We start from the raw sequence: 25,977 nt of genomic DNA, 5'->3' as shown, positions 1-25,977 counted from the left end.
CACGTAAAAACGTATCTCGCCTGTGGGGGCCTGATCCAGCACTGCGTGCTGGGGACGTCCCCGCTGCCAGGGGCCGAGTTCCTCCTTTTCTCAGGATTGGGCCCTTCAGGAGGGACAAATAAAGTAATTTATCTAACACTTCCCCCAGCATGGTAAACCCACCCGCTGCCTACCCTTGCGAGACAACACTGGGGATTTTTCAGATTAACTAACTTTTTATTTTTTTATTTTTCTTTAATTATCCCATGGAGTACATTGCCTACCCAAATCATTTGAGATCGTGCAGATATTGTTATTAAAACAGACATCTTACTTCCTTTCAACTCCTTATTTTACCTTGCATTTTCTTTTCAAAAATTATGAAAAATTGAGAAATCAATAGTGGAAATATCTATCAGCAAAACCCTGTCGTAATTCAAGACCTTCTGCTGACTTCCCAAAAGCTTTCATTGCACTTATTCCGAGTGGCCCCTGAATTGTAAATACTTAAATCTATAGGTAATACCACAGCATTTATTTTCCTTTTAAACAGAGATTATTAAAAACTACCCAAAACGGCACAATATATTTCATTATAGCACAGTAGAGCGGCAGTAATCACAAGTACTATGAATGATCATTAAAATATAAGCAGGTAAAATAAAATAAATCACTCCAATGATTGGCACATTCCTATCCCCCCCCCCCCCCCCTTACTGGAAAAGATCATAGTTTCAAATTTCAATAAAGTTAAAAAAAAAAAAAAAAAAAAGATTGCTGCGAGTTTGCAGTCGGCAGATTCAAAAAGTGAGAGAAGGCACAATCCCAGCACATGGAGCTGCTCTCACCCACCAGAAACAGCTCTCGCAGGGTGGAAAAAAAAAAAAAAAGAAAAAAAAATAATACGAATGTAAAAACTACAGGTCCCTACAAGCTATTAAAAATAATAAACCCTCCCTTCTGCTCCCTCCTGTCCTTCCCCTTCCCCACTCTGGGAGAGTCAAGGAAAAAAGGCCTTTTGTCAAGTGGAAGTTTATCTGCGAAGGTACACACAGCAGAGGCTCGACAGACCCACAATGAGCCAGGGGAGCGCTTCAAGCGTTCCTAGTTTCTAAACACGTCTTGGTACATCCTGAAATATTTTAACTTTTCTGCTTTAAGCAGCGCTTTGTCCTGCCCGATCTCATGTGCTCGGGACTTTTTTGGCTCGGCGCTGGATACTATCCAAGAGAGAGTTGCTTTAACCTGCGCTAAAGCTGATTTCTACGATGCGAACCTGAAAGGGGAGGTAAAAACAACACCCGAAAAAAAAAAAAAAAGAAAAAAAAAAAAAAAAAAAAAAGAAAAACCACTTTAAAAGACTTCAGGGGGAGGGGAAAAAAAAAAAAAAAAGTGCTTTTTGGTGTAAAGTCAGGGTCCATGGCTGAAGTAAATGAAAAGCACCGCTGCTCGGCGCGCGAGGTGTGCACGTCCCTATTAGACTCCAATGTGTCTTTTCAAAATGGTGTACGAGGAGAAAAGGTTAATGACTCATAAACAGACCAACTTTCAAACTGTCTTGGTAAACATGTCGCTCCGTAAAAATCACCCCGCTTCAATCTCGGCGGCGAGGTATTAGCAAAGTCGAAGTGGAAATAAAAGCACTCAGGACTGATCAAACAAAATTGGGCTGGAAGCGGGGACAGGGGGGAGCAGTTTCTGCACAGTACAATTATTTATTTCAGTGTTATTCTAGCCCCCCCTCCAAAAAAAAAAAGTTTTGGAAATGTGTCAATGCAAGTGTGCTAACAGATGTGCAGGCTTGTCTGCAGCTTTGCTGCAAAATATCAAGATTTTAAGTAACTGGTGAGAAAGGAGATGATCTTTGCCTTGCCCCAAGTTAGCTTTAAGGGAAACTTTCAAAGTATTTGATAAAGACGTTTGCTCTCCCCCCTCGGCGTTTGCTGGGTCACCTAAAAATAAAAGGCACCAGAAAGCTGGGAAAGCGAGAATAAAAAGTAAGTTTTTTTCATTGCACTACTCTTCAAAGTTTGAGGATACAGCTCTTCCGAGAGCAGCTTGTTTCTAAGCAGCACCTAAAATTTGGGCTGCACAATTCTGTATTGCTTATACCTTCTTCAGCTCTTCAGAAAGGTGTTGTTTTTTTTTTTAAAAAAAAACAAAACAAAACAAAACAAACTACAACAAAAGAGCCCCAAAAGCCAGACCAAAGGCGCCTGCAATAATGTAACACTGCAAAGTAGTCTGTTGAAACAATATATTTCTGCTGATCTTTTTTAAATTAAGACAGCTACAGCGACCCTTGTTATTATTTTTACAATCCATTTGCTTGTAAATCTATTAGGAGATGTGCATATGTTCCCCAACTATTTCCTAGATCTTCAGCAGATATGTAAATGGCACGATGTTTAGATTTTTCCTGACAGATGATACAAAATGCTCGTGCCATTTCAGTTCCAGTGCTTGGATAAATACGCTCATAACTAGGATTTCTGTTTGTTTTCCTTTTCTAACCCACTTTCGAAAGCTTCCCTTTAAATCTGCACCAAAACTTAACACAAAAAAAGAAGAAGAAAAAAAAAAAAAAAAAAAAACACAAAAAAAAAAAACCTCAACTCCATCCCAAAACACATATCAATAAAAGCTCCTGAAATGAAAAATAGAAAATTGCTTGCATTTGCTAAGGGCTCGCCCCCTTTTTTTACAAAAAATGACAGGATCACCTAACTGATCCTTCGGAGGAAAGAGTTTGTCAGGAGGCCTCTAATCCTCATATTACTTTTCCAAACGTGCAACAAGAATGCGAGATTTTCACAACTGAGTAAAAGCACAGTGCCTGGCTCTAATTTTTTTTTTTCCTTAATTAAAAAAAAAAAAAAAAAAAAGGGGAGGGGGGGGTTGGTGGGGGGAAGGAAGCGGGACAGCAAGCAACCAGCCCATGGATTTATTTTCTCTCCTTAATGTGCAACTGGGCCTACTAAACCCAAGGAGCTCCACGTGCAGATGCAAAGCGATGCGGTACGCTGCTGGCCCAGCGTATTGCTGTCCCTCCTGCAAAAGCAGAACTGACAAAAACCAGGTATTTTTCCCAGTTGAATTCAAGGCACAAACTTTGGCCAGGCAGAGCACGGAGTTTGCAGCTCGCGTCCTCTGCAAACTCCCTCCGCTCCCGTTTTCCTCCTGCCTTTTAGCAAGTGGAGGGGTTTGAAGCCCGGTTGGAGTTTCATGCCCCCGCCGGCTTCTCCTCCTCGGGCACCCCAAAATTCAGGGGGGGTGCCTGAGGAAAGACGGGGGGACCGCAGCAAGGGAAGGGGATGAAACTTTTGCAGCTCTTCAAGGCTGCCCGGGAAGGCTGCTGCCCCTCTCGCTGCATTTCCTCGCCTTTTTCTCGATGGAAAGAGCCTGGAGAGGCTTTCTCACCGGGAGAAAAAAAATATTCAAATTAAATTAATAAGAATAATGTAGTCAAAATCTCCTGCAGGAGGAAATAATCTGGGGTTTGAGTCCACCACAAAGCATTTCCTCGTTAAACCATTATATCCTGCTAATTGAAGGTGTGTAATTTAGCGTCCTGCAGCAGCGCGCGGGGAAAGGGGGGGGGGGGGGGGGGGGGGGGGGGGTGTCGGGCGTCGCTCCGCGGCCGCGCAACTCGGGGGCACCGCGGGGCGACACCACCCCCCCCCCATCCCCCCCCGCACAGACCCGTCCCGCCGCAAGCGGGGGGGGGGGGGGGGGGCGCAAAAAGTTGCGCCGAGTTCCGCGGTGGGCCCGATCCGCGGGCGGGGGACACGCACACAGCCACGACACACACGCGGGAGAAGTTTGCGGGTGTCCGTGCTTCCCCCCCCCCCCCCCCCATTTATATATATATATATATATATATATATATATATATATATATATACACACGCACTCCGCGGTCCGGTCCCCGTCTGGAGCGGGCGCTCCGCAGGGTGCGCAGAACACTCCGCGGCTGCACCGCGGGACCGTCCCCCAGGTGCGGGCAGCCGCTCCGCGCCCGGCGGGAAAGAACCGTGGAGCTTCCAAATCCCACTCGCGACCCCAAGCTCCGGAGTAGGGGAGTCCGGACCGGAGTGGGGGGTGTGTGCGTGTGTGTGTGGGGGGGTGTATTTGGGGGGGGGGGGGGGGTGGTGTGTGGGGGGGGAGGTGCGGGCCGTGCCGTGCCCGGCGCCCGGGGTTGGAAAAGGCGCAGCGGTTTGGCAGCGCTGCCCCGGGGCCGCGGAGCGGATCGGCGGGTGCGGAGCGCTGCGGGAGGCGGCGGCGGCCGCATCGATCGCGGATGACCAAGCACCGGCGGGGGCCGTGCGGGAACGTCCCGCAGCACCGCGCCCGCGCAGCGCCCGGGCCCCCTCCCTTCCCCAATCACACCCCCCCCCCCCTCCCCATTACCCCCACACACACACACACACCCCCTCTATTAATTAAACCATTAATAAGTAGGCGCCATTAGCCATGTGCCGACACAAATGGCCGTGCGGGAAAGGAGCGGGGGGGGGGGTAGTGGGGGGGGGGGGTGGGATGCAAAGCGAAAGGCAACAAAAGTTAAGTTTCGGCGAAGCTGCGGGGCTGCCCCCTTCCCCACCGGGCGTGCACCCCCCCACCCCCCAACACCCCCCACCCCCCCCCCCCCCTCGCAGCGCCGGCCCCTCCGCGCCCCGGCAGCCGCTTACCTGGGTGAGACAGAGCGGAGAATACATGACTGCTGCGGGGGGCTGCGGTTTGGAGGTGTGCGTGTGCGGGGAGAGAGGGAGAGAGAGAGGGGGAGAGAGAGAGAGGGAGAGGGAGAGAGAGGAGGGGAAAAAAAAAGAGAGAGAGAGAGAGGAGAGGAGGGGGAGCCCCGAGCCTGCTTCTTGCTTTCACATTTCCAACTCTGCCAAACTGCAGCCAGCGCGGAGCCGCTCCATGAGCTGAACTTTAACCCCGCCTCGACTTTCCCGCACTACGCGCTCGGCATGCCTGCCCTGCGCGCCGTTAAAGGCATAGCGCACGCTGCGCGGGCCCCCCCCCCCCCTCTTCTCCTCCTCCTCCTCCTCCTCCTCCTCCTCCTCCCCTTCTTTCTTCTTTCCTCTTCTTCTTCTTCTTCTTCTTCTTCTTCCTCCTCTTCCGCCGACCGCGGCCCCCCAGGTTCCGCGCCCCTCCGCGCCGCGCCGCTCTGCGCCGCGCCGCCCGCTCAGCGCTCCGCGCCGCCCGCCCGCCCGCGGGGGCGGGGAGGGGCGGGGAGGGGGCTGCGGCGCCGCCGCCTCCCTCCGCCCCGCCGCCCCGCAGCGCGGCCAGCCGCGGAGAGCCGAGCGGCGGTCGCCTCAAAGTTTTCCTTGTTTTGGTTTTTTTTTTTTTTTTTTTTTTTTGGTGTGTGTGTTTTGGGGTTTTTTTTTTTGTTTTTTTTTTTTTTTTTTGGCCGCGGATGGGCGCGGGGAGGGGGACACACACACACACACACACACGGGTGGGAGTGTGAGGGGGAGCGGCGCTGCGTTCACAACTTTCCCCCCCCCTCCCCATCCCCTTTGGCACTTGTCATTTTAAATCAAGCGCTTTATATTCAGGGGGTGCTTATTCCACTGAAATACTACTAAAATAAAAAGAGTAACATAAATTAATCTCCACGTCGCATCCCCCCCGCCCCTCCTTACTAATAAAATCACTCCTTAAAAGTGAAGCGCTTAAAATTAAAAATACACCCGCGCCTCCTGCCACTTCTTGAGCGCATTGTTTTGGCACCGGCAGCGTTTGGGTTTGGGGTTTGGACGCTCTCCATCCCGCTCATGGGGACTCATGGGTGTCCCCTGGGTTTTCTGTGTGTCCCCCCCCCCCCTTAGGAATAGCGTTTCCCACTGATGCTGGAAGCAGTTTAAACTCCCCCCGCGCATCCCTGCGCGTTGTTATCCGCGCCCCAGGGGAAAATCCCATCCGTAGGGGTACACGGGGGAAAAAAAAAAAAAAAAAAAAAAAAAAAATCATCTTGTTTAAAAAGTATCGGGCGGGGTGATGCAGGGGGGGGCTCCGCGCATCCCTCCACCCCCGCGCAACCCACCCACCCACCCGCCGGCCGCGCTGCACCGCTCCCAGCCTTTTGCGGTTTGCAGCATTATCTTGAAGTAACTTTTGGCGCCCTTCGGGAGACTTTTGGCCGCGGGACGGCTGGTTGCGCCCTCTAGGCAGGGGCCACGGTCAAGCGCAGCCGCTCCGCAGCCGCGGACACCCCCCGACCCCCCGCCCCCCCCCCCCCCCAAAAAAAGTGGGGGGGACACGAGAGGAAAAGCACCATCTTCCCCCCACCCGCAGTATATTTTTCAGCGCTAAACGGGCGGGCGCGCAAGTTAATCTTATTTTTTCCCAACTCAGCGTTTTGATAAAGACGCTTTGGAAATTTTTTAAATGCTTTTTTTTCTTCCTCTCCCCCCTCCTATATTTTTTTTTTTGTTTTGGTTTGGTTTTTGGGTGCTAAATGCGGAGGTTTCCGCGGCTCCGTCCCCGCCAGCGGCCCCGTCCCCGCGGGGCGCCGCCAACTTCGGCGGAAAAGGTAAAAAAAAAAAAAAAATCCCGGGGAAAAAAAAAAAAAAAAAAAAGCAGGGGGAAAAAAAAAAAAAAAAAAGGCGCGCCCCTCCCCCCGGGGGAGTTCAAACGTCGCAACACCCACCCCCGCCGCTGATTGGTCAGCGCTCGGGGACGTCACACTGCCACGCCCCGCCGATTGGCCCCCGCCGCGGTCCGTCAGAGCCCGCGCCCAGCCGCGTTTCTTTGTGCGCGGCCGCGGGCGCTCCAGACGGCTCGTACGTACGGGCGGTCCCGCGGAGGCGTGTGTGGGGGGGGAATCTGTCAAGCTCAGCGGTTTTCTCAAATCCCTTAAAAAAAAAAAAAAAAAAAAAAAAATTAAAAAAAAAGGGGGGGAAAAAAAAAAAGGCAACTCCGGTGCAGACACCCGCGCCCGCGCTGCCTCCGCGCCCAGACCCCGCGCAGCTCCCGCCCAGACAATAGCTACTGCCTTCTGCAAAAGCGTAGAAATCGGGTTAAAAAACACCAAAAAAAGAAGTTTAAGAGGCTCCACGTACCATGGACAGGTATAAAGAGTACGTGAGAAACTTTACGGGGCCCAGACTATTGGCTTCGGTTGTTGCCACTTTTTTTTTTTTTTTTCCCCGAGATTTTTGTTGTTGTTGTTTTAATCGCTAAAATAAACTTTCAACCGTTGGGAACCCGGAAGAGAATAAACGCCGCAGCCAATTGCCGCCTGCCGTTAGGTGGGTTGCTGTGGTTCGGGGGGGGGGGTATTTTTTTTTTTTTTAATCTTCGGTTTTGGGGTTTTGGGGGAGTGGGTTGTTTTATGTTTTTTTTTTGTTTTGTTTTTTTTTGTTTTTTTTTTTTTTGTTTTTTTGTTTGTTTTTTTTTTTTTTTCCCGGTCGCGGAGGTTCCGCGGTGCTCCCGCCGCCTCTCCCCGCTCTGCCCGGCATCCTCCGAGCGCCTCGGACTTTGCAGAAGTTCCGAGCGATTCGGCGGCGGCCGCCCGCCCTCCTCCTCCTCCCCTTCCCTCCTCCTCCTCCTCCCCCTCCTCCCCCCCCCCCCCCCCCTTATTTCCGCAATCGCCGCGATTTGCATAGGAGACCCGCACCGGGAGGGAGGGAGGGGGGGGGCTCACTGACATCCCTTACCCCGCTGCGGGCCTCCAGCCCCCCCGAAACCTCCCCCCCGCCAAGCTGCTCTGCGGGAGGACCATTTTTTTTTGGGGGGGGGGGGGGGGAGGAGGGAGGAGGGCTGCGGACAGCGAGCGCCCCTTGCACCGGTAACCCCCCCCGTTGCACGGGTAGCCCCCAAATTGCACGGATAACACCCACACCCCCCCCCTCCCATTGCACGTATAACCATGTTCCTCCCCCCCCCCCCCCCCCCCCCCCCCCGTGGGCAAACGCCAGCGCGGGGAACCCCAATGCTTCGCACCACCAAAGCTCTTCTGCTGCACGGGCAAAGTTACCTGGCACTAGGAACATCCCCCGGACACCCCACCCCACACACACCCCCCCCCCCCAGTTTTGCACGGGCACCAGCCCAGCTTTGCACACCCCTCCCGGGTGCGGGCCCCCCCCCCCCCCATCCCCCGGTCCTGGGCAAGCCCTCGGCGGGGGAGGAACTTTCCTTCCAGCAGCCCGGCCGTGTCTGGCAGCAATGCAGCAGCCGAGCGAGCTGCAAAGTCTCCAACTTACACGGCACCCCTAAAATAGTCCTGATTTCATCCCTGAAAGGATTTCCTGGCTTTGTGTGTCTTAACTAGCCTTGGCCATTTTTGTAGAATAACCCTATTATTCACAGCTCCGAGGGTACAATCTGCTAAAGTCACTTAATAAAAAAAAAAAAAAAAAAAAAAAAAAAAAAAAAAAAAAAGAGAGAGAGAGAGAGAGAAAAACCTTCAAAGGGCGTGAGAAATAAAGGCAAACAAACAATTGTCTGTAGCTCTCAGCTCCCCTTGATCGTGGATACCCGCTTCATTAACAGCAGAAGCATTATATTCTTAAAACTGGAAGCCTCAAGATGCGTGATAATACTGCAAAATTAATTTGGGGGGGGAAGCAAGTGGATCTGAAGGTTAATTACTGTTTTTTTACAACAAAGTGAGACTTTAACTCACACAACTTAACTCATAAAGAGCGGCAGGGTTATCCCTCGGAGTTTACTGCTTTTAATCGACTGGAGCAGGTATTTAAAGGCACAGAGGGCTGCAGCCCTGGCATATTGAGATGAGAGAGGGGAAAAAAAAAAAAAAAAAAAAAAAAAAAAGAAAAAACCCCTTAGATACTGATTTTCAGTTTCAAGTTTGGGAGCCTCAGACCTGCGCGGGTGACGGCGCGGCTCCGGACGCGGCACGTTTTAACCTCCCGGCAGCGGCTCCGCTTTCTCAGTTACCTCCCAGTGACCCCTCCGAAGGAGCCTGCCGATTCCCAGAGGTCTGGAGACCACAGGTTGGAAACCACTGGTTTTGCATAAACCTCTGTTATTCGGCGCAGGCTTAGGTTGCGAGGGTTCCTCTTAGCAAATTGTCGAAGGATGATGTGTACTGCATAAATTAAAACATCATGTCCCCTTGCCATGTGAAAGCATTATTAAAAGAAGCATAATAAGGGATTTCCACCATGTTATCAAGCGTACAAAGAAAACTCCGAATGGGAGGGATGGCTGTCATCCGGGTAGAACAAGCTGGGATTTTGGAGAGGCTTGAGAAGCGCTTTGAATAGCCCGTCAGTTGGACAAGGATCAGCGCTGACAATAGCCGGTCTATATGTGGTATGGCCTGTTAACATACAGCAGCAGTCATTAAAGGCTTGATCCTGACAACGGGGCTCTACAGGGCCCCCGAGCGATGCTAGTGGCTTTGGGAGAGCCATGCTGGCTGCTCGCTTGCCCCAGGGGCAGTTTTGCCCCCCTCCCCTCCCCCCCCCAAGAGCCAGAAGCCCCCCCAAATCACCGGGGGCTCAATCCTGACTCCCTTTCCATCAAGCCCTTAGAGCCACGCGCTGCTCTGACTCGCATTTCCAAAACCAGAGGCTTCAATGCCACTCTGGTTGATAGAAATCAATGTCCAGATGTTTTCGTGTCATCCCACGACCCACTATGGAATTAGCTACAAATCCCAGCAGAAACGTGGTGGAGGAGCCGCAGATTAGTGCCGTGCCTAACCTGGTCCTGCCATCCTTTGTGAAATGTATATTTTGAGGATACTAAAAATGAGAGTAGTCTGCAAGACTCTCTCCAGGGAAGAGATTGCTTTGTTATTCCACATGTACGCAGAGAACTGAGCATAACGGGGTTTTCCTCCCCAGTCTGAAGACTCCAAACCCTGACGCAATAGGAATAAACACCGTGGTCGTGCGAACGTCGTGTCACCCTTCAACGGGAGGGCAAGTGGGCAGAAGTTTTGACCTCCGGGCTCCAAATTTCAGCGGGTAGCTTAAATAAGCCGACTAACACATTTGATGGAAATTCTCACCCTCCACCACTACATACGTGCGAATAATAATGGTTTTGCATGCGGTGTTTTCTGCCCATCACCGTGATTCCCAGCAGGAGAGCAGGGGAGGATGAAGAGGTGCTGCAGTCCCCATCTGACAGATGAGGGTGGCCGTTCCAGAATTTGGGGTGTGGGCTGTAGGTGCCTCACCCAAGCCACGTACACGTGGAGAGGGGGATTAAAATAGTTGTGCTAAGGGCAAGTGGGAATAACTGCAGTAAAAATTGGTCAATTCCATCTCCTACTTTAACCGTGTGTTACTAGAGGCATTGCTGCCTGGCATGGCCATACGTGGGGTGCTGGCTCCGGAGCTGAGCACGTTGCAGAAATGCCTGTGGACTTGAAAGACATTTCCACGGGGTCTTGAGTCTATTGGGAGATGCACTGCGGAGGAAGCAACTTCCCAGCAAAAGCGTGCAGGCTACAGAAAGGAAGCCAACAGAACGGGATGGGCAGAGTTTCCCCTTTTGTTTTGCCGCGGAGCTTCTAACGGGGAGAAAAATAAATGGTAATACTATTTTAACATAAATGCCACTCCTCAAGCAGAATTTATCCGAAAAACCAAAGCACTGCAAAGTGAAAGTGCGCTGCGAACGCGAGTGCAGTTTAGGAAGCTCGCTGTGATTTACGGAGCGGTTTGAGCTGTGCCCGCTGGCCCGGCCGTGCAGCAGAGCCGGGCTACGCCGTGGGCCAGCGGGCACCTAAAAGTCCCTGCCTACCATGTTGATGCTTCCATCCAGCTGGATAAAGCCCCGGTTTGCAACTGGGAAAGGACACGAGTAGGTACAGTCGCCCTCAGATTTTATTTGTACGCAGTCCCGCGGTGTTATCGCTGCTGGAAGCTGCTGGACACCTCTCACAATGGTACGAAATCAGTCTCCAGCGATACCGAGTGATTACAGCGTATGGTACTGATACTGCTGCCATCCCAAACCCAATGCTTTATCAGGCAGTTTGGCATAAACACTTTGGACCTAATCTTGCACGCCTTGATGAAAGTTTTGCTTAAATAAAGTTTGCGCAAGCGTGGTATAAACATGGTTTGGCAAATAATGATTATATGCCCATACACTCATACACACACCCTATTTATTTTAGTATATTATGTATCTATACACTGTCATATTTATGCAGCGTATTTCTCCCAAGGAAAATACGTTTTTTGCCGCTGTTTTTTCATATGAGAACACTCTACATTCAGAGTTCGCTCATAATATAAAAGCTGAGATTCAATATATGGTGTGAAACATAAAGCTTAAGAATTGGTAACTGGACATTGTAAGATTCAGGTAACACAAACTGAAGTAGGTTATGAAGCAAATTATGTCTAAGCCAAAAGAGGAATATAGTGCAAAAAATGCCAACAACATCACCTACACTGCTTAGAAGCAGCAGTGGTATTTTAGCCCTAATTAACATGCGTTGCCTACTGCCCTTTGCTGCAGGCTTTGCTCTGTGGTCTACAACTTGCAGAATGAGATGTGCTTTATTTCCCCAAAGAAATAAATAAATAAAAAGCAAACCAGCAATCTGTTTAAGTACTAAGTCATTTTTCACATTTCTTATCTCTGCTAAAGTTCTGCGAAGAAAAAACAAAACAAAACAAAAAACAAAAAAACAAAACCAGAAAACCCACAACAAAAGAAAACACAAAACAAAACCAAAAACAAAACCAAAACAAACCTGAGTGGCCTTTTCAGATGAAAACTCAGCCAACTTTTGTACCTAGGTTAGAGCCTGGCAAGGAGGGCACGGGAACAGGTGCAGGGTTATTACTGCTTTTCTGGCATTGTGTGTCGCACATAATTCATCTGCAAATCTCTTCCGCAACTATTTTTTCAAAATAGTTTAAGCACTGCTGACCCAGAGCACACACGAGGGCTGATTGCTTTTCCCGCAGATACGGAGCAGCGAAGTTTTCCATCACAAGTTTTGCCAACTCTGTCTTTTCTCTTTTCTGCTATAAAAATTATCCTTTTCAGCCCTAAATTAGGTCTTCTTTAAAACATGATAAAGTCTATATTCTTCATGGGAAGGACAGGCACTGTTTAATACAGCTATTTTAGAAAACCCACTTTTACGCCATAAACTTTGAACTAAATGAAATTTTAGGGAATAAAAAGTAATACTCTTCCACTGTGATCAGTAACTTTTCACTTCCCTACCTTTTCTAATTTTATAGACAACTTCACAACATGCAATGAGTGAGTCATAAAAGTCGTGTGTATCTCACATGCAAAGGTCAGTTGTAAGAACTCCAATCTGCACGAGAGCCAACGCTTCTGCCTAAAAGATGTCGTCAAAAAAATCACAGAGTGAAGCGTACCCGGTCCGTTTTGCTTGCTCTGCCTTTCCCAGTGCCTACGGCTCCTTCGGAACAGCGAAAGAAATGTGTTAGTCTCAGCACCTGAAATTTTTTTTTGAAGTCTTTATTACTGTAATTCACTGACCTGCCGCACTGTAAGCCCTGGCAATATAGATCCCTGGGATGGGCACCCTGCGCTGGGACTGGAGAGGCTGCTTTGTTTTTGCAGAAGAGAAGTTTTTCTTTAAAAAAAAAAAAAAAAAAAAAAAAAAAGTGTAATCCGTGTGGGCTGCCTGTCACAATCACTGCTCTCCTCTCTTAACAGCAGGGAGAAGGTGAGACCATCCTCTGCTCACCCGACTGTTGTGTTAACTTCTATACTGGGCTGGATGATTTCCATAGGGTAACCCCCGGAACAGCCAGGCGCGATGCACAGGTGGCCCTTACAAAGGGACACGCTCAGCTACGTTTTTATTTGGATTCCTGGAAAAAACACATAAATCACGACACCGCCTCGCGGATGCCCGACCTCTTCGTTAACTTCTTGGATGAAAAGGTTGTTGCTGAGCCTATGGAGCAGGTGTACGTACGGTTGTGAAGCTCGCGGGCAGAGACACACAGACTATATTATTCCTCCCTCAGAAAACTGAAAAGCCGAGCCCGGAGATCCCCCAGCCCAGCTCCCCCTCTCTTCCAGGAGGAAATAAGCATTTCATTACAGATATTCTATTTTTTTTTTTTTTTATCCTCTTCAGATTCAGCTTGTCACTAAATATAGAAACTCTCGTAGCCATACAAAACGTGCATCGTCCCACAGCTGCTCATTTGCAATTTGTTCTGCACTTAAAAATCTCTTAATGCTACAAATAAACTTTGGGAAAGTTACATCCCAATAAACAATGAGGTGTTGTTTAAAATTACATGTGCTACTGTATTATTAGGTCTCTACCGACACTACAATTATCTTTTGAAGCTGGCAATAACGTATTAGCTGTTCAGTCAGACACAGAAATAGACTGGTGTATAAGCCCTCTGCCATTTTTATGAATGGAAAATATTTTAAAAGATTGTTTCCACTTTCTTCTTTGTCCTCTCCCCAGAAGGAGCCCCCTCACTGAGACTCTTTCCCCACGTCACTTTAATATTCATATATATTATCCATACATTGCAATACATGATTAACTGCCTCCCCCTCCCTTCCCCCCCCCCCCCCCCCCCGCCCCAAACAATACAGATACTTATTGGATTAACTACTCAGTCCTCGCTGGTAAGGAAAGCGGTATCCGTGATTTCTCGCTTTTATTTGCACGTACAGTTGTAGATCTGTGGCATGACAATACAAAAAAAAAAAAAAAAAAAGGTGAAGAATCCCTACGCGGGAGCGCAGTGTCCGCCGCAGCATCCGCCCGCTCCGCGGCACCATTTTTACTCGCCAAGGGAGTTCGCAGCCCGGCGGTTTCTGCCCGGTTTTGCCCGATTTCTGCCCGGTTTTGCCCGCTCTCCCGGCAGAGGCTGCCCGGCGTGGGCGGCGGTGATGGGCGTCGCAGCTCCCCTTCCTCCGCGCCCCCCCGCACAGCCTGGGCACCCATCGCGGGGGGGGATAGAAAATGGGGGTGGAAAAAGAGAAAAGCAAAGCCTTTAAAGTTTGCTGTTTGATTTTGGTCTGGCTTTTGGTTTGGTGTTGGTTTTTTTTTTGTTTTTTTTTTGTTTTTTTTTTTTTTCCTGGGGCTGGGGAGGGAATAAAGAAATAAATCTCGCAACCTGCCATCTCTGCCTTCTCAAACGTTCGCCAAGTCAGTGGTAGCCATTTTCATCTACGGTACAGGAAAAGGAAAGAAAAAGGGGGAAAAAAAATAAAAAAAAAAAACCACAAAAAAACCCCAACCCCAAAAATAACCCCAGGAGAAGCGCAGCCCGCGCAGGTCGGGACCCCCGCCGCTCCAGCCGCGCCCGCGCAACCCCCGCCGCTCACTCCGCGCTCTGCCGCCCCGCGGGCTGCGGATATTTTTCCCCTTATTATTCTTCCACCCCCCCCCGTTTTTTTTTCTTTATTTTTTTTCTTTTTTTTTTTCTTTTTTTTTTTTTTTTTCTTCTCTCTTTTTTTGCCGCAGTCTCTGTCCGGCGCTGGGGCGAGTCACGGCAGCACCGGCTGATTTATCGCTGCTCCAGCCCCGGCTCGTAATTATGTCACTAAATCACGCACATGCGGAGAGCGGAGAGTTTTTGGCCAGCTAGGAGCCGCACCCCCCCCATCCAAAAAAAAAAAAAAAAAAAAATGCGAAAAGAAAAAGGGGGGCGGGGGGAGAAATCCAGGGGAGAGCCGGCACCCCCCGACCCCCGCCGTTAAAATAAAGTCTCAACAAAAGTAGCGGAGGCGGCGCGGAGGGAGGGAGGGAGGGACGGAGGGATGGAGGGAGGGAAAGAGGAGGGAGGGAGGGATGGAGGGAGGGATGGAGAGATGGAGGGACACCCGGGGACGTTTTGGGAGGGGGACACGACACCCGCCGAGCCCTCCCACCCAGCACGGTCCTGCCTGCCAGGAGCTGCACGCACCGCTGCTGCATATCCGCATCTATATGTGCATCCCCCCATATATTATATATATGTCTGTGTATATAGAGGAAGGGAGGGAGGGGGTATGTTCTCCGGGGCGCGGCGCTGGAGCGGGTGGCTCTCTCCCTGGGGGCAGTGGGATGCAGATTTAGGGGGGGGAGCAGCCTCCAGCCCCGCCCCCCCCCAGCCCCGCAGCAGAGGTGCTTGGTGCCAGTGGGGTGCAGCTACTGTGGCACACTCGTGTCCCGGGGCTGCTCCCGCTGCCCACGGGGCAGATCTGTAATGTCGGGGGGGGCGGTCCCTGGGCACGGGGTGGGGTTTGGGCATCTGGGCGAGGGGCTGCTGCTCGGCCTCTCCCCCCCCAGCCCCACTGGGCCCTGCAGCGGGTTTGCCTGTTATTTCCCATTGCATCCTTTAAGGGTAGAGAAAAAAAAAAAAGCAACTGAGGATCAAAAGCGCTGGTGGCACTGTTATAAATCAGGGCTTGACACAATCCGTGGGGATTTGGTCCCGGCACGGGCTCTGCTGAGTCCCCTTGGCTGTGCCCAGGGTCAGCACTGGGGGGGGGGGGGGGGGGGGGGAGAAGTTTCAGGAACGCCTGAACAGCTTCAGCCCACCAGATGCATTTGCAAATCTTGTGCTTCTGAGCAAGGGAGGAGGCAATTCTGCGAGCCTGACGCTGTGTGCAGGGCAGGCGCATGCCGCTGGTGCATGGTTACAGACCCCATAAAATCTGCCATCAGCCCCCCAACAACAACGCAGCGCACAGGGCAGGAGGCTGCAACTGTTTTCTGCACTTGCACCACAGCAACAAACTCGGATTTTTTTTTTTTTTTTTTTTTTTTTTTTTTTTTTATCCCCCACTCGTTAAATTCAAGAAATCCCTCTGGCTTTGCACTGCCGATGAGCTTCAAGCTTTGGCGCAAAGTGACTTCTGCCCTGCTTGGCACAGGGAACCGGCGGGCAGGCCTCCTGCATGTGCAGCACGGCGAAAACACCGAATCGCCATGGAAAATCCCTCCTCTTTGGAAAATGAGTAAGTGAAGGAGAAACGTGGAGAGCAGAGGAGGAGGCTGGACACCTGAGTGGAAGGGGAGAGTGGCCGTAGCCAAATGCCTCCCCCGTCCGATGGAGACTCCAGCAAAGCTCTTTCCCTCTTTGCAGCAGCTCTGCCCAAAGCCGCTGAGACATCGGGACGGGCCGCTATAGGGGAAGGAGCCCATGGGCCAGCGCCGGGGTGCTCAGTGCTCTCCGGCCAGGGGAGCGCGAAGGGGACCCAATCCCCTCCTCGCAGCTCCTGCCAGCAACCCCATTCCTCACCTCGTCCCTTCGGGTGGTTTTACGGCAGCTTGGACGGTTCTGCAGAAGCCAGGGCGGTGGGGGACCAGGTACCCCAGCAGCCAGATATCCCAGTACACGTGTACCTCGGTACCCCAGTACTCAGACATCCCAGTACCCATGTACACCAGCACCCAGATACCTCAGTACCCCAGTACCCAGGTACCCTGGTACCCCAGTGCCCCGGTATCCCCATACCCAGTTACCTCAGTACACCAGTGCCCTGGTATCCCAGTACCCACATACTTTGATACCCCAGTACTCAGGTACCCCAGTACCCAAGTATCACTGTAAACCGATATATAGGTACCCCTGTACTCCAGTACCCTGGTACACCAGTACCCACGTAACTTGGTACACCAGTATACACGTACCCTGTACCCAGGTACCCCAGTACCCAGGTATCCCAGTAACAAGGTACCTCAGTACCCCAGCACACACATACCCAAGTACCCCAGTACCCCAATATCCCAGTACCCATGTACCTCAGTGCCCCAGTACACAGACACCCCAGTACCCCAGTACCCCAGTGCCCAGATACCTCGGTACCCCAACACTCACACACCCCAGAACACATTATCCCAGTATAGGACTACACCTGCACCAGGACACCCCATTACACAGGTACCCCAGCACACAGATGCCTCAAGTACCCCACTACACAGGTACCCCAGCACTAAGCTACCCCAGTACACCCCTGTGTATGCACACCAGTACCCCATTTCTCATGTACTCACCCACAGATACCCCAAAACCGATCCCTCGAGACCCTAGGTACCCCGGCACCCACGTGCCCCCTGCTCCCACCGTCCTGGGCAGGGCCCCCCAGCTGTGCCACGTGCCCCACGCTGGGCTCGCCAGCATTTTTGCATTTCTCTGGAGCGGATGAGGTCGGTGTAATTTGCCTTTGATTACAAACGTCACAAAACTCACTCTAATGGCGACGCCAAAGGCCTTTTTTATAAATTACCGGTGAACTCGATTTAAAAAAGTGCAGTGGTAGGAAATAATGGAGGTTGCTTCCCCTTGTTGCAAAAAATTTGCGTTCGGCCCAGGGACAGCAGCAGTAGGGCTGCAGCACTGTTGGATTTCTTCGGAAAAGTTACCAGCGGCCTGCGGGACAGCTGGAATTCATATTAGAATATTTTTAACGTGCTCTTGCAAATACTTTGGCATACGCCTATTCCACTCCTTTTAATGATGTTGACTTCATTTCCTTTAATATGGGGGGAAAAAAATGCTACACCGGCAAGACTTAATTAAATTAATAAGAAGAAACAATAATAAATAATTCCAGTTGCGTTACTGCAGGGTTGCAAAATACCGATCAGGGTGTTTGACTGACAAAACTGGACAACTTTGCAGCTGAGGTTTCACACCAGCCCCGCTCAGCTCCCGCCCGGCAGCAAACCCCGAGCCACGGCGGGGTTGGGGGGGGCGTGGGTCCTGCACCTCCCCACCTCGGCCTGCTCTATGCAGCCGTGCGTGGGTGCACGCATTGGCCCGGAGGGTGCATGCGCATGCATGGGTGCGTGCATGCATGTGCACGAGTGGGTGAATGTGCCTGTGTGTGCACGCGCACCCGTGTGCACGTGCGTGTGCACGAGCACGTGTCTGTGCATGTGTGTGCACGCACGCCCGTGCACATGTGCATATGCGTGCACGTGCGTGTGTGTGCGAGTGCACGTGCACGCACGCGCCCTGCACCGCCATGACGTGTCCGGCTGCAGCTCCCCGCGCGTGGGCGCGGGCAGGCGCGACTCCGCGGGCCCCCGCGCGAGCCCCGCTGCGCACACGCGTGTGCAAACCCCCACCGCCCCCTCCCCCTCCTCCCCGCTCACGTGCGCGCCCGCACGCCCGCGTGGGGCGGACACGCCCGCCCGCCCCGCGCGCCGGCACCACGCGCGCAACCGGCAGCGCCCGCGGCGCCCCCTGGAGGCGCCGGGCAGTCGCCCGCCCCGCCCCGCCCACCGCGAGGCCCCGCCCACCGCCTCGCCCCACCCACCGCCCCCCCCGGCCGCAGCGGCGGGGCCGGCGGGCGCAGCGCCCCCTGCCGGCGGGTGAGGCGCGGGGCGGCTGAGGGGGCGGCTGAGGGGGGCGGGCGGGTAGCCCGGCGGGCAAGGCCGCGCTTTGCTTGTAAACCAAGCCGAACTAATAATAATCCAAATAAGGGGGAAATAATCCAGATCAGACCCTCGGTGCAAAATGTGACTTTGGGCAGCTTCCCCCTCGCTTTGCCCGGTGGTTTCCGTCAGCCACGGGGTGTGGATCTGATGTGAGCAGAGCCAAACCTTCCCTGTCCCCCCACTTGTGTGTGGGAAGGGGAGGGTTGGGCGTCCCCTGCTCCTTCCTCCAGCTTTCTGGTTTCCTCCATAATTCCAGAGGGATTTTGGAGGAGGAGGAAGGATGCAGATGCTGCGCTCCCAGGGGAAAACCAAGGGCGCATTTCCCAACCCTTCCAGGGACACCATGAGCATCACCCCTCAGAGGCTGCCCCGACGGGCAGACCCTCGTCTGCAGCGGGTTGGTGAGGAGCCGAGGGGTCCTGCTGAGTTGCAATTAGTGCCAAGGTTCTGCCCTTTATTTACCTAAAGGATGCTTTTTCATGCGACGGAGCAGATCTCCCACAGGAGGCAAAATATGCTCAGGAAAGTGGAAGATAGGCAGGTGGCTTCAGCGTCGGGGAACATTAATACACAAGGACAGTTCTCCAGCTGATGTAAATGGAGGTACCTGCACTAACTTCACACGCTAATTTACACCAGCTGTTGACTTGGCCTGGCCTGCTGATGGTCTTAGAGGTGGATGTGCTCCATCCTGCTTCCCCCTTCCTAACTGGCCCAGTAAGGGCAGCTCTGATGAGTTTATTTAGCATCACCGCTAATGCCAGTAAGGGTTTCAGAGCAAAAAAGTATTTATCTCATTGTTCAGTGTTAGTATTTTCTGGTTTTATCTCTGAAACGTTGCAAACGCCTGAATAATCACTGCCCGTCACCTTATGTCTGTCACCTTTTTGTTTTTTAGCCTGAGCAAAACGATCCCTGTGCATTGGGAGTGTTGCCATGAAGGACATTTCCTGGTATTCCTCTGAATGACATTGATGTACGTACAAGAGGAGGAAACACTTCACGTTCGAGTTATAGACGCGTGTATATATCACCGCGTTGGTATAACCATCCACAGAAATGCTAATACTGATGCTAGAGAGCAGGTAAATTCTGCACCTCAGCGCATGCATGTGCAGATTTTGAGTGATGTTTTCCTTGGGCCTTGCGGGATCAGTTTCCTGAACCGCAGTAGAAATCTCCTTTAAAACCAGATTTTAGGGATTCTAACCTGACAGAGGACTTCCCAACATGTTTCGTGGCTGCTTCTGTGGGTGACTGGCTTGCTGGTGTTTGCTACATGAAAACATGAGTTTTTACCCACCCAGCCCATTTTTTTTTTTTTTTTTTTTTTTTAACCCATGTAATAAAATATGACACTAGAGGGCGGCCTGTTAATGTAATTCAATAATGAAGTTGCAGCGGCTGCACATGGAGACACAGCACCGACCCCTGCTTCGTGCCAGGGCCGTGGCTGGAAGGGGGCCTGGGAACGGCATCTTCCCCCCCGCTGAGACAACACTGCCCCGAGACGCGGGGAGCAGCCAGAGTGTAATACCAGAACCCAAAATTATAAATATTCCTAGGAAATGTGATTTGCCAGCAGAGCCCCGCAATTTGCATTCTTTTGCCAGCTGTCCTGCGTTTAGTGCTTTGTCCAGCTGGGAGGAGGCGGTGGCAGGAGCTATCCTGTCCATTCCCTGATGCCAAACCCTTGTCCTGCCCCAAACCACTGCACCTACTTTTACAGCTAAATCCCAGTGCTGCAGCTGCAGCCCGGCTTTAGCAGTCTGCACTGCAGTTCAGTGAATACAGTCCCCACTGATGGCTCGCTCTCAGTCTCTGCACAGCCCTCCTGTGACCGAGGAGGTCTCTTACAGTTCCAGAGACCGGTTTGCTTGTGTCAAATGAGGTTAAAAAGCTGCACGCAATTTAATTAATTAAATATTGTGATTATTTTTAGAACACCAGATGCAATATGCGTCAGAAATACCAGATATTACTTAAGTACGCAGTGCTCTCATTATTGATATTTACATTTTGTATCACCTGGAAGCTAGGATTTCCTTGTGGTAGGCTGCTGACAGCAATACCTTTTCTCCCCAGATTTAAAATCAAACGTGAGCCAGCAGCCAAAAGTGACGTCAGACAGACTGAGGTAAGCCCAAGGACGGAGGTCAGCACTGGGTGCCCTGGCAGAGGCCGGTGATGCTGCAGGTTGTTGCCCAGGGATCACACCACAAGTGGGTTTTAAGGCATCCTTGTTGCCTGCTCTGCAATGGCTTCAAGGGGCTTTTAGTGCTCTGAGAGTATCAAAGGCAACTCAGCATGTTCACCATGAAACAGGAGAATGTTTTAAGCTGAACTTGAGTGAGACTTTCTTATTGTCTGGAGCAGAAATTGGCCTGAAGTTACAGATGGAAAGAACTTAAATTAGTGGCCGCTTTTCTGAAAACTGATCTTCCTTAGCATTTAGCAATAACATGTCCTCAGTTTTTGCTAAATTGCAAACGAGCAATTAATTTTTCAGCACTTGTGCAGAATACTTTAAAAATGGAAACATGAAAGTCTTCTATTAAAATGAAGTTGATAGTATGCACCTGCCACTAATGTACTGTACACTGTGTCTTCCACTCATTATAGTGATGATTTGGGTTGAGATCAAGAGTCATATAGTGAAAATCACTTCAACACGTGCCTGTTCATATGCATAAACTCCTGTGTACCAGATGGCAAAATATAATGACATCTTAAACAGCTAATTGCATAAACCTTGTAATGCAGATAATTGCTGAACCAAAGTATGAGTTAATAATTTCCCACTGTATTGCCTGGCTTGACACTAATTCTAAGGGAAAGTTGTGACAATTCTAACACACTAAAGTTCACCAAGCGGTAATTAAAACTAGCACTTAAAATCATTCGACTTTCAAACCCTTAATTACAATTCAGTGGAATCACTTTGTAGAAATCTAACATTTATAGATAGTTACATGATAGCTGATATTTCATCATCATCCCTTTCATGGTGTTCTCCTAAGGCAAGCCTCAGGAAGCGTGTAGCTCTCCCTGAAGTCTGAGGTTATAATGATTTCTGTACCAGCGGTCACTGGGAAACACTTGGAAACCAGTGGCCTGGACTAGGAGGGAACATATGTACCACTGGAGTTTTTTCACAGGTTACGCTTAAAACAGCATGGCAAGTAGTCGTTTTTAATCACCTGATGATATAGAAATGTAAACCAGCAGCAAGCCAGTCCAGTGAAGCGTATCAGTTTTCTAAGAGCGGGCTTAAGAATAGAATTGTTTTGGTTGGGTTGATGACACGCATACTGACCTCAAAGACAGGCCTCTAACACATCATGAAGTGTTACCATTTATTGGAAAACCTGCCATGGGATTGAAACGGTGAAGAATGGAAATATAATTAATGATGGTAAATACGGTTTTAGGAGAAATCAGCTTTATCAGACAAACGCAATTTCTTTCTTTGATGAGGCGCATCAAATAATATGATGAAGGTAAAGACTGAATGATAAAGGTCAATGAAGAGATGTGATATTCATTTTTTATGGAGATTAGAATTAACACTGTGTGATATTCTGATCAAAACCCATTAGAAATAGCAACAGAGCATGCACTAATTAGATTAGGAATTGGCTAGTAGTCTGTTAAAAAAGTAGCTATGAATCAGGAATTGTTATCAAACAGGAGAGTTTTACCAAGATCAGCATCAGGCCAGGTGCTAGTCAATGTTTTCTTCAGTGATTTGGATGTAAACACTGTAAATTCACAGCTGATAAATTTGAGGGTGACACAAACATTGGTGGAGTGGCAGACAATGATGAGAATGACACTACAAAGTGATCTCAGTTGCTTGATGAGCTGAGCCCATTCAAACAACTGGTTTTAATACATACAATATAAGATTATGTGATTTCTGGTGCTCACACTTTTAAAAGATTGTTGGAAAACTGGAGAGGGTGCAGAAAAGAGCCACAGGGAGGATTTCAGCGCTGAAGAAAGCGCTTAGTGGTGAAAGACCTAAAGCATTCAATCTGCCTAGCTTACTGTAAAGAAGATTGAGACGTGACATGAGTATAATGTGTAGGTATCTATGAGATCTGTTTGGAAGTAGCTGATGGATATTAATGACACTTCTAGTCTTTCAGAGAATAATGGATAACGGCAAGTCGAAGTCAAAAAACTCAGGTGAGAATTTATTTATTTTTTTTTTTTAATAGCAGTAGTGGCTGAAGGCTAACTTTCAAGGCACAAAGTGGGTACTGTCTTTTTTTTTGATATTTTCAAAGAAAGACCGGAAGACCTGCTGTGACCACAAACAGGTTAATGCATTTAATGCAGGGGCAATGGCACGTGATGAGTTGTAACATATCATGGGGCTTTCTCTAGACTTCAATGCTGTGAGTCTATATACATCAGCAGAGACATTTCACAAGCATTTGGGAGCAGGAACGTACACCTGTGCAAAGGAATAATCAAGTAATAACTAGTCTAACACATTTCGTGGGCTCTCCAGACCCGGGCCAGGTGTGCAGATATCACACATTCATATATCTCTAATAATGCATTGTTTTAAAATATATTAAATACTTTAAAAATACAAATAAAGTTTATGTTCTGATGGAGCTACACAAACCCACCAAAAGGCAGCCTCCTATCAGTAGATCCATCATCCCTTGCCTGTCTCCTGGCACAAAATAACCGATTCCTCAGAGCTCTGTGCCTCTGCTCTCTGGTAAAGGAGCAGCAGGGACCCTGCCTCTGGGCATCTTCAGACCTGGAAGTCTGTTTATTCACAGCGTGAGCAAGACAGTCCTGGATGCGAGTGGTTTGTGGGCAGAGTATTAGGCTGAAACTTCACGCCAAACCTCTTTTTATTAAGCCTCAGCAATTGCTTCCCATCAGAAATGCTGATCATCACTTGTCCTGCTGCTCACACAGCTTCTTTCCTCTGTGGCCGGACATACCCACCACAGCAGCTCCCAAACATGAATACGTGCTCTTTGCATCCTACAAACCCGTTCCTCTCTCACCCCTCTGAAAAATTCAACAATGCCAAAACCATGAACAAACAGAAACCGTTTCAAGACTCTCCAATACCTCCACGTGGTGCCTCCAGTTACAGCTCAGTGTAATGCAGAAGGAAGAGTGAGCAGGGGCCTTGTCCCGTTTCCTTCGGCTCTGGCATGTTCTCAGGGGCCTCCCATCTAAGTTCCGACCAAGCACAGTTCAGCCTACCCTAATGACCTGCTAGTCCCTGATGAAAGCTGGGAGCTAAACTCTGTAAAATCAAATAGCATAGACTGATTCTGTGCAGGAGGTCAGAGCAAAGGCTCAACACAATCCTTTCTGCCCTTAAACATATTTATTAGCCCATGAAACCTAACTACCAGGTGTCTGCGTTGTTACTAATTTTACAGATGGATGTAACCAGATCCGATACAAAATATTTTCATGCTCAGGTCTCCCCTGCTGCTCCCTGCTGTCTTTCCAGCCACCTCTGCTGTGGATCGACAGCCCTCTTCCTCTGTGGGAGCAGCGCTGGCATGTACAGCTGGGGAGGATCAGGCTTCTTTTCCCCAGAGGAGGATGCTCCTGGGAAGATGCCATTCTAGCTGCTTATAACATTTTCAATCTATACTAAGCATCATCTGTAAAAACTCAGCTCAGGTGACTGAGTCAATCACTGCAAAGTAACCCCGTCCAGTAGAGCTGACAATGCTTTTTGTGATGCATGAAGAGATGGCACTTTTTTTTTTTTTTGATGTATCCATCTCTTAATTTTTTACTTGAGGCAGTCTCTTGACTGTCTGTAGCTAGCTGGGGGTCACAGCCTAGGGCCTGGTCTTCCCTCACACATTCCACCAACTGCAAGGTAAATGTGCCTTCAGGTGCTCCTGGTGGTTTCCCCAAGAGCACTGTTCTTCAGGGCAACTTCAGTACAAAGCTCTATGAAATGCATGCATTTTATTCATCAGCCATATATAGTGAAGACTGAAGGAAATAATATATTGAAGGAAATAATTGGTGATATTTCAGTCTATGTATCTATGCCACAACCACTACAACTTGTCCATACAGGAGACACTGATAACTCAGTAACAAGCCAAAGCAAAAAAGACACTGAGCACTGTTATTAATTGATAACTCAATTACCAGATTTTGGGAAACACAGAAATTGTCAGTGATGGCAAAGCCTGGACAGATAGATAGTCTCAGGGACTTAGTCAAAGATCAATCCAGCAGCTCATGACCTGCCTTTTGGGCTTGCAGCGATGCTGGTAATCAACTCTAGGCAGGAAATTTTCCCACTGATCGACTCAGCAGCTTAAAATGAAACATGAGCTGAAATGGTTTTCTGGGAAGCATGTAATCTGAGGAACTTCTTTATCTTTAAAATAACTGGTAGATCCAGGATGTGGTGATATGACGTGAAGGTGACATTTCTCAATCTGTGAACATAAATTGGTCTTCCTCTTTTCTTTCGATAGTAAGAAGTCTGAGGAGGGTAGATCATCTTCCAGAAGTGGAAATCTAGAAAACAAGACAAAATATGTTGTCATATCTCTTTACTGCTGTTTGCAACATTATTTTCTGCTTAGGGTTTCTATATACTTACTATATCAATGCACATGTAGAATAAAAAACATTTCTGATGATGGATTTTATCAAAACAGAATTCTGTACTGAAAACATAGCATGCATTTGGTGTTTTAATAACAAATACTGTTTAAATTGAATCTACCTCCATCATTCCCTTTCTAGCCAGCATTCGCTAACATTCAAATAGTGCTAATGTAATAGATATTCACTAAACATGAAGATAACTCAGAGTTCGCCTACCTGGCTGCAGTCATCTGGTACTCCAGAGGAGGAGCCATCTTCTCATCTTCTCTCCTCTTTTCGTCAGGGGGTTTTCAGCAAAGGTTCAGCTGCCACATTTTAGCTTCTCCTAAAATTGCATGCCTATCTTCGCTATGCATCACATGAGTCCTGATTTCCAAAACCACCAGAGACAGATTGAAAGATCTGTTGGTAGGTAGAGAAGACACTCTGGGAAGAACGGGCCTCCGGATTCTGTTCTCTGTGGAGCAGTTGCCCTCCACCACTAGGCTGATCAAATAACCTTATCAAACCCAGTATCATCTGGGAAGTGGAATCAGCTCCCAGCACTGGTGAAAATCACTGGAGATTTATCACTTTCCAGATGAACACCTGGCAATTGATTTTCTTTATCTTGCCTAATTTGCTTTTGATTCCTAAGACCCTAAGGCACTTAGAGATCAGAAAATAGTTCAGTCTATACAAAAAAGAAATGCAACTCTCCTTCAAATTGTTCTTTCACGTGCCGCCATCACCATGTGTAATTACTTGCAGGTGTCAGCTGTAACATGATGTTTTTTGTCTTCTCAAGTGCTTTGGGCAGCAGGGACCCAACAAGCTTTGGTTTACTGTGATTAATGGGCTGGTTGTTGGTCTAAATGACCACTGGAAAAGGACACCTTGTAAGACAAGAGCTTTCATTGTCAGTCATATGGATTGCTCCAGCTCGGGATGTTCCAAAGCAGTGTTTCTGGAACAGTTTGGACCTGGGTCTGAAGCCAGTGAGACATACAGAGACATACAGGACTCTGCAATGACTTGCAAATCAGTAGTTG

At 49.4% G+C, this 25,977-nt stretch overlaps 1 protein-coding gene across 16 annotated transcripts in view; it reads right to left on the bottom strand.

Moving 5' to 3' along the window:
* The window catches only part of NFIA (nuclear factor I A), a 360,430-nt gene that overhangs the window by 251,788 nt on the left and 82,665 nt on the right, over window positions 1-25,977 (bottom strand). For 3 of the 16 annotated variants that reach the window (XM_042803625.1, XM_042803679.1, XM_042803639.1), the window contains exon 1: window positions 4,671-5,039. The exons of 8 other annotated variants lie outside the window; for them this stretch is intronic. In XM_042803625.1, the coding sequence (XP_042659559.1) occupies window positions 4,671-4,697 (27 nt within the window). In that variant the 5' untranslated portion in view covers window positions 4,698-5,039. Of the gene's footprint in view, window positions 1-4,670; window positions 5,042-25,977 lie in introns of those variants that run through there. 5 more of the 16 variants (XM_042803648.1, XM_042803678.1, XM_042803685.1 and 2 more) reach the window with 4 other exon arrangements.

The sequence above is a fragment of the Tyto alba genome, unplaced genomic scaffold (assembly GCF_018691265.1).
Source record: "Tyto alba isolate M040663 unplaced genomic scaffold, T.alba_DEE_v4.0 Super-Scaffold_1000006, whole genome shotgun sequence".
In the NCBI taxonomy this organism is placed as follows: Eukaryota; Metazoa; Chordata; class Aves; order Strigiformes; family Tytonidae; genus Tyto; species Tyto alba.
The sequence above is the reverse complement of the archived record's forward strand: the minus strand, read 5'-3'. Positions and strand labels throughout refer to the sequence as shown.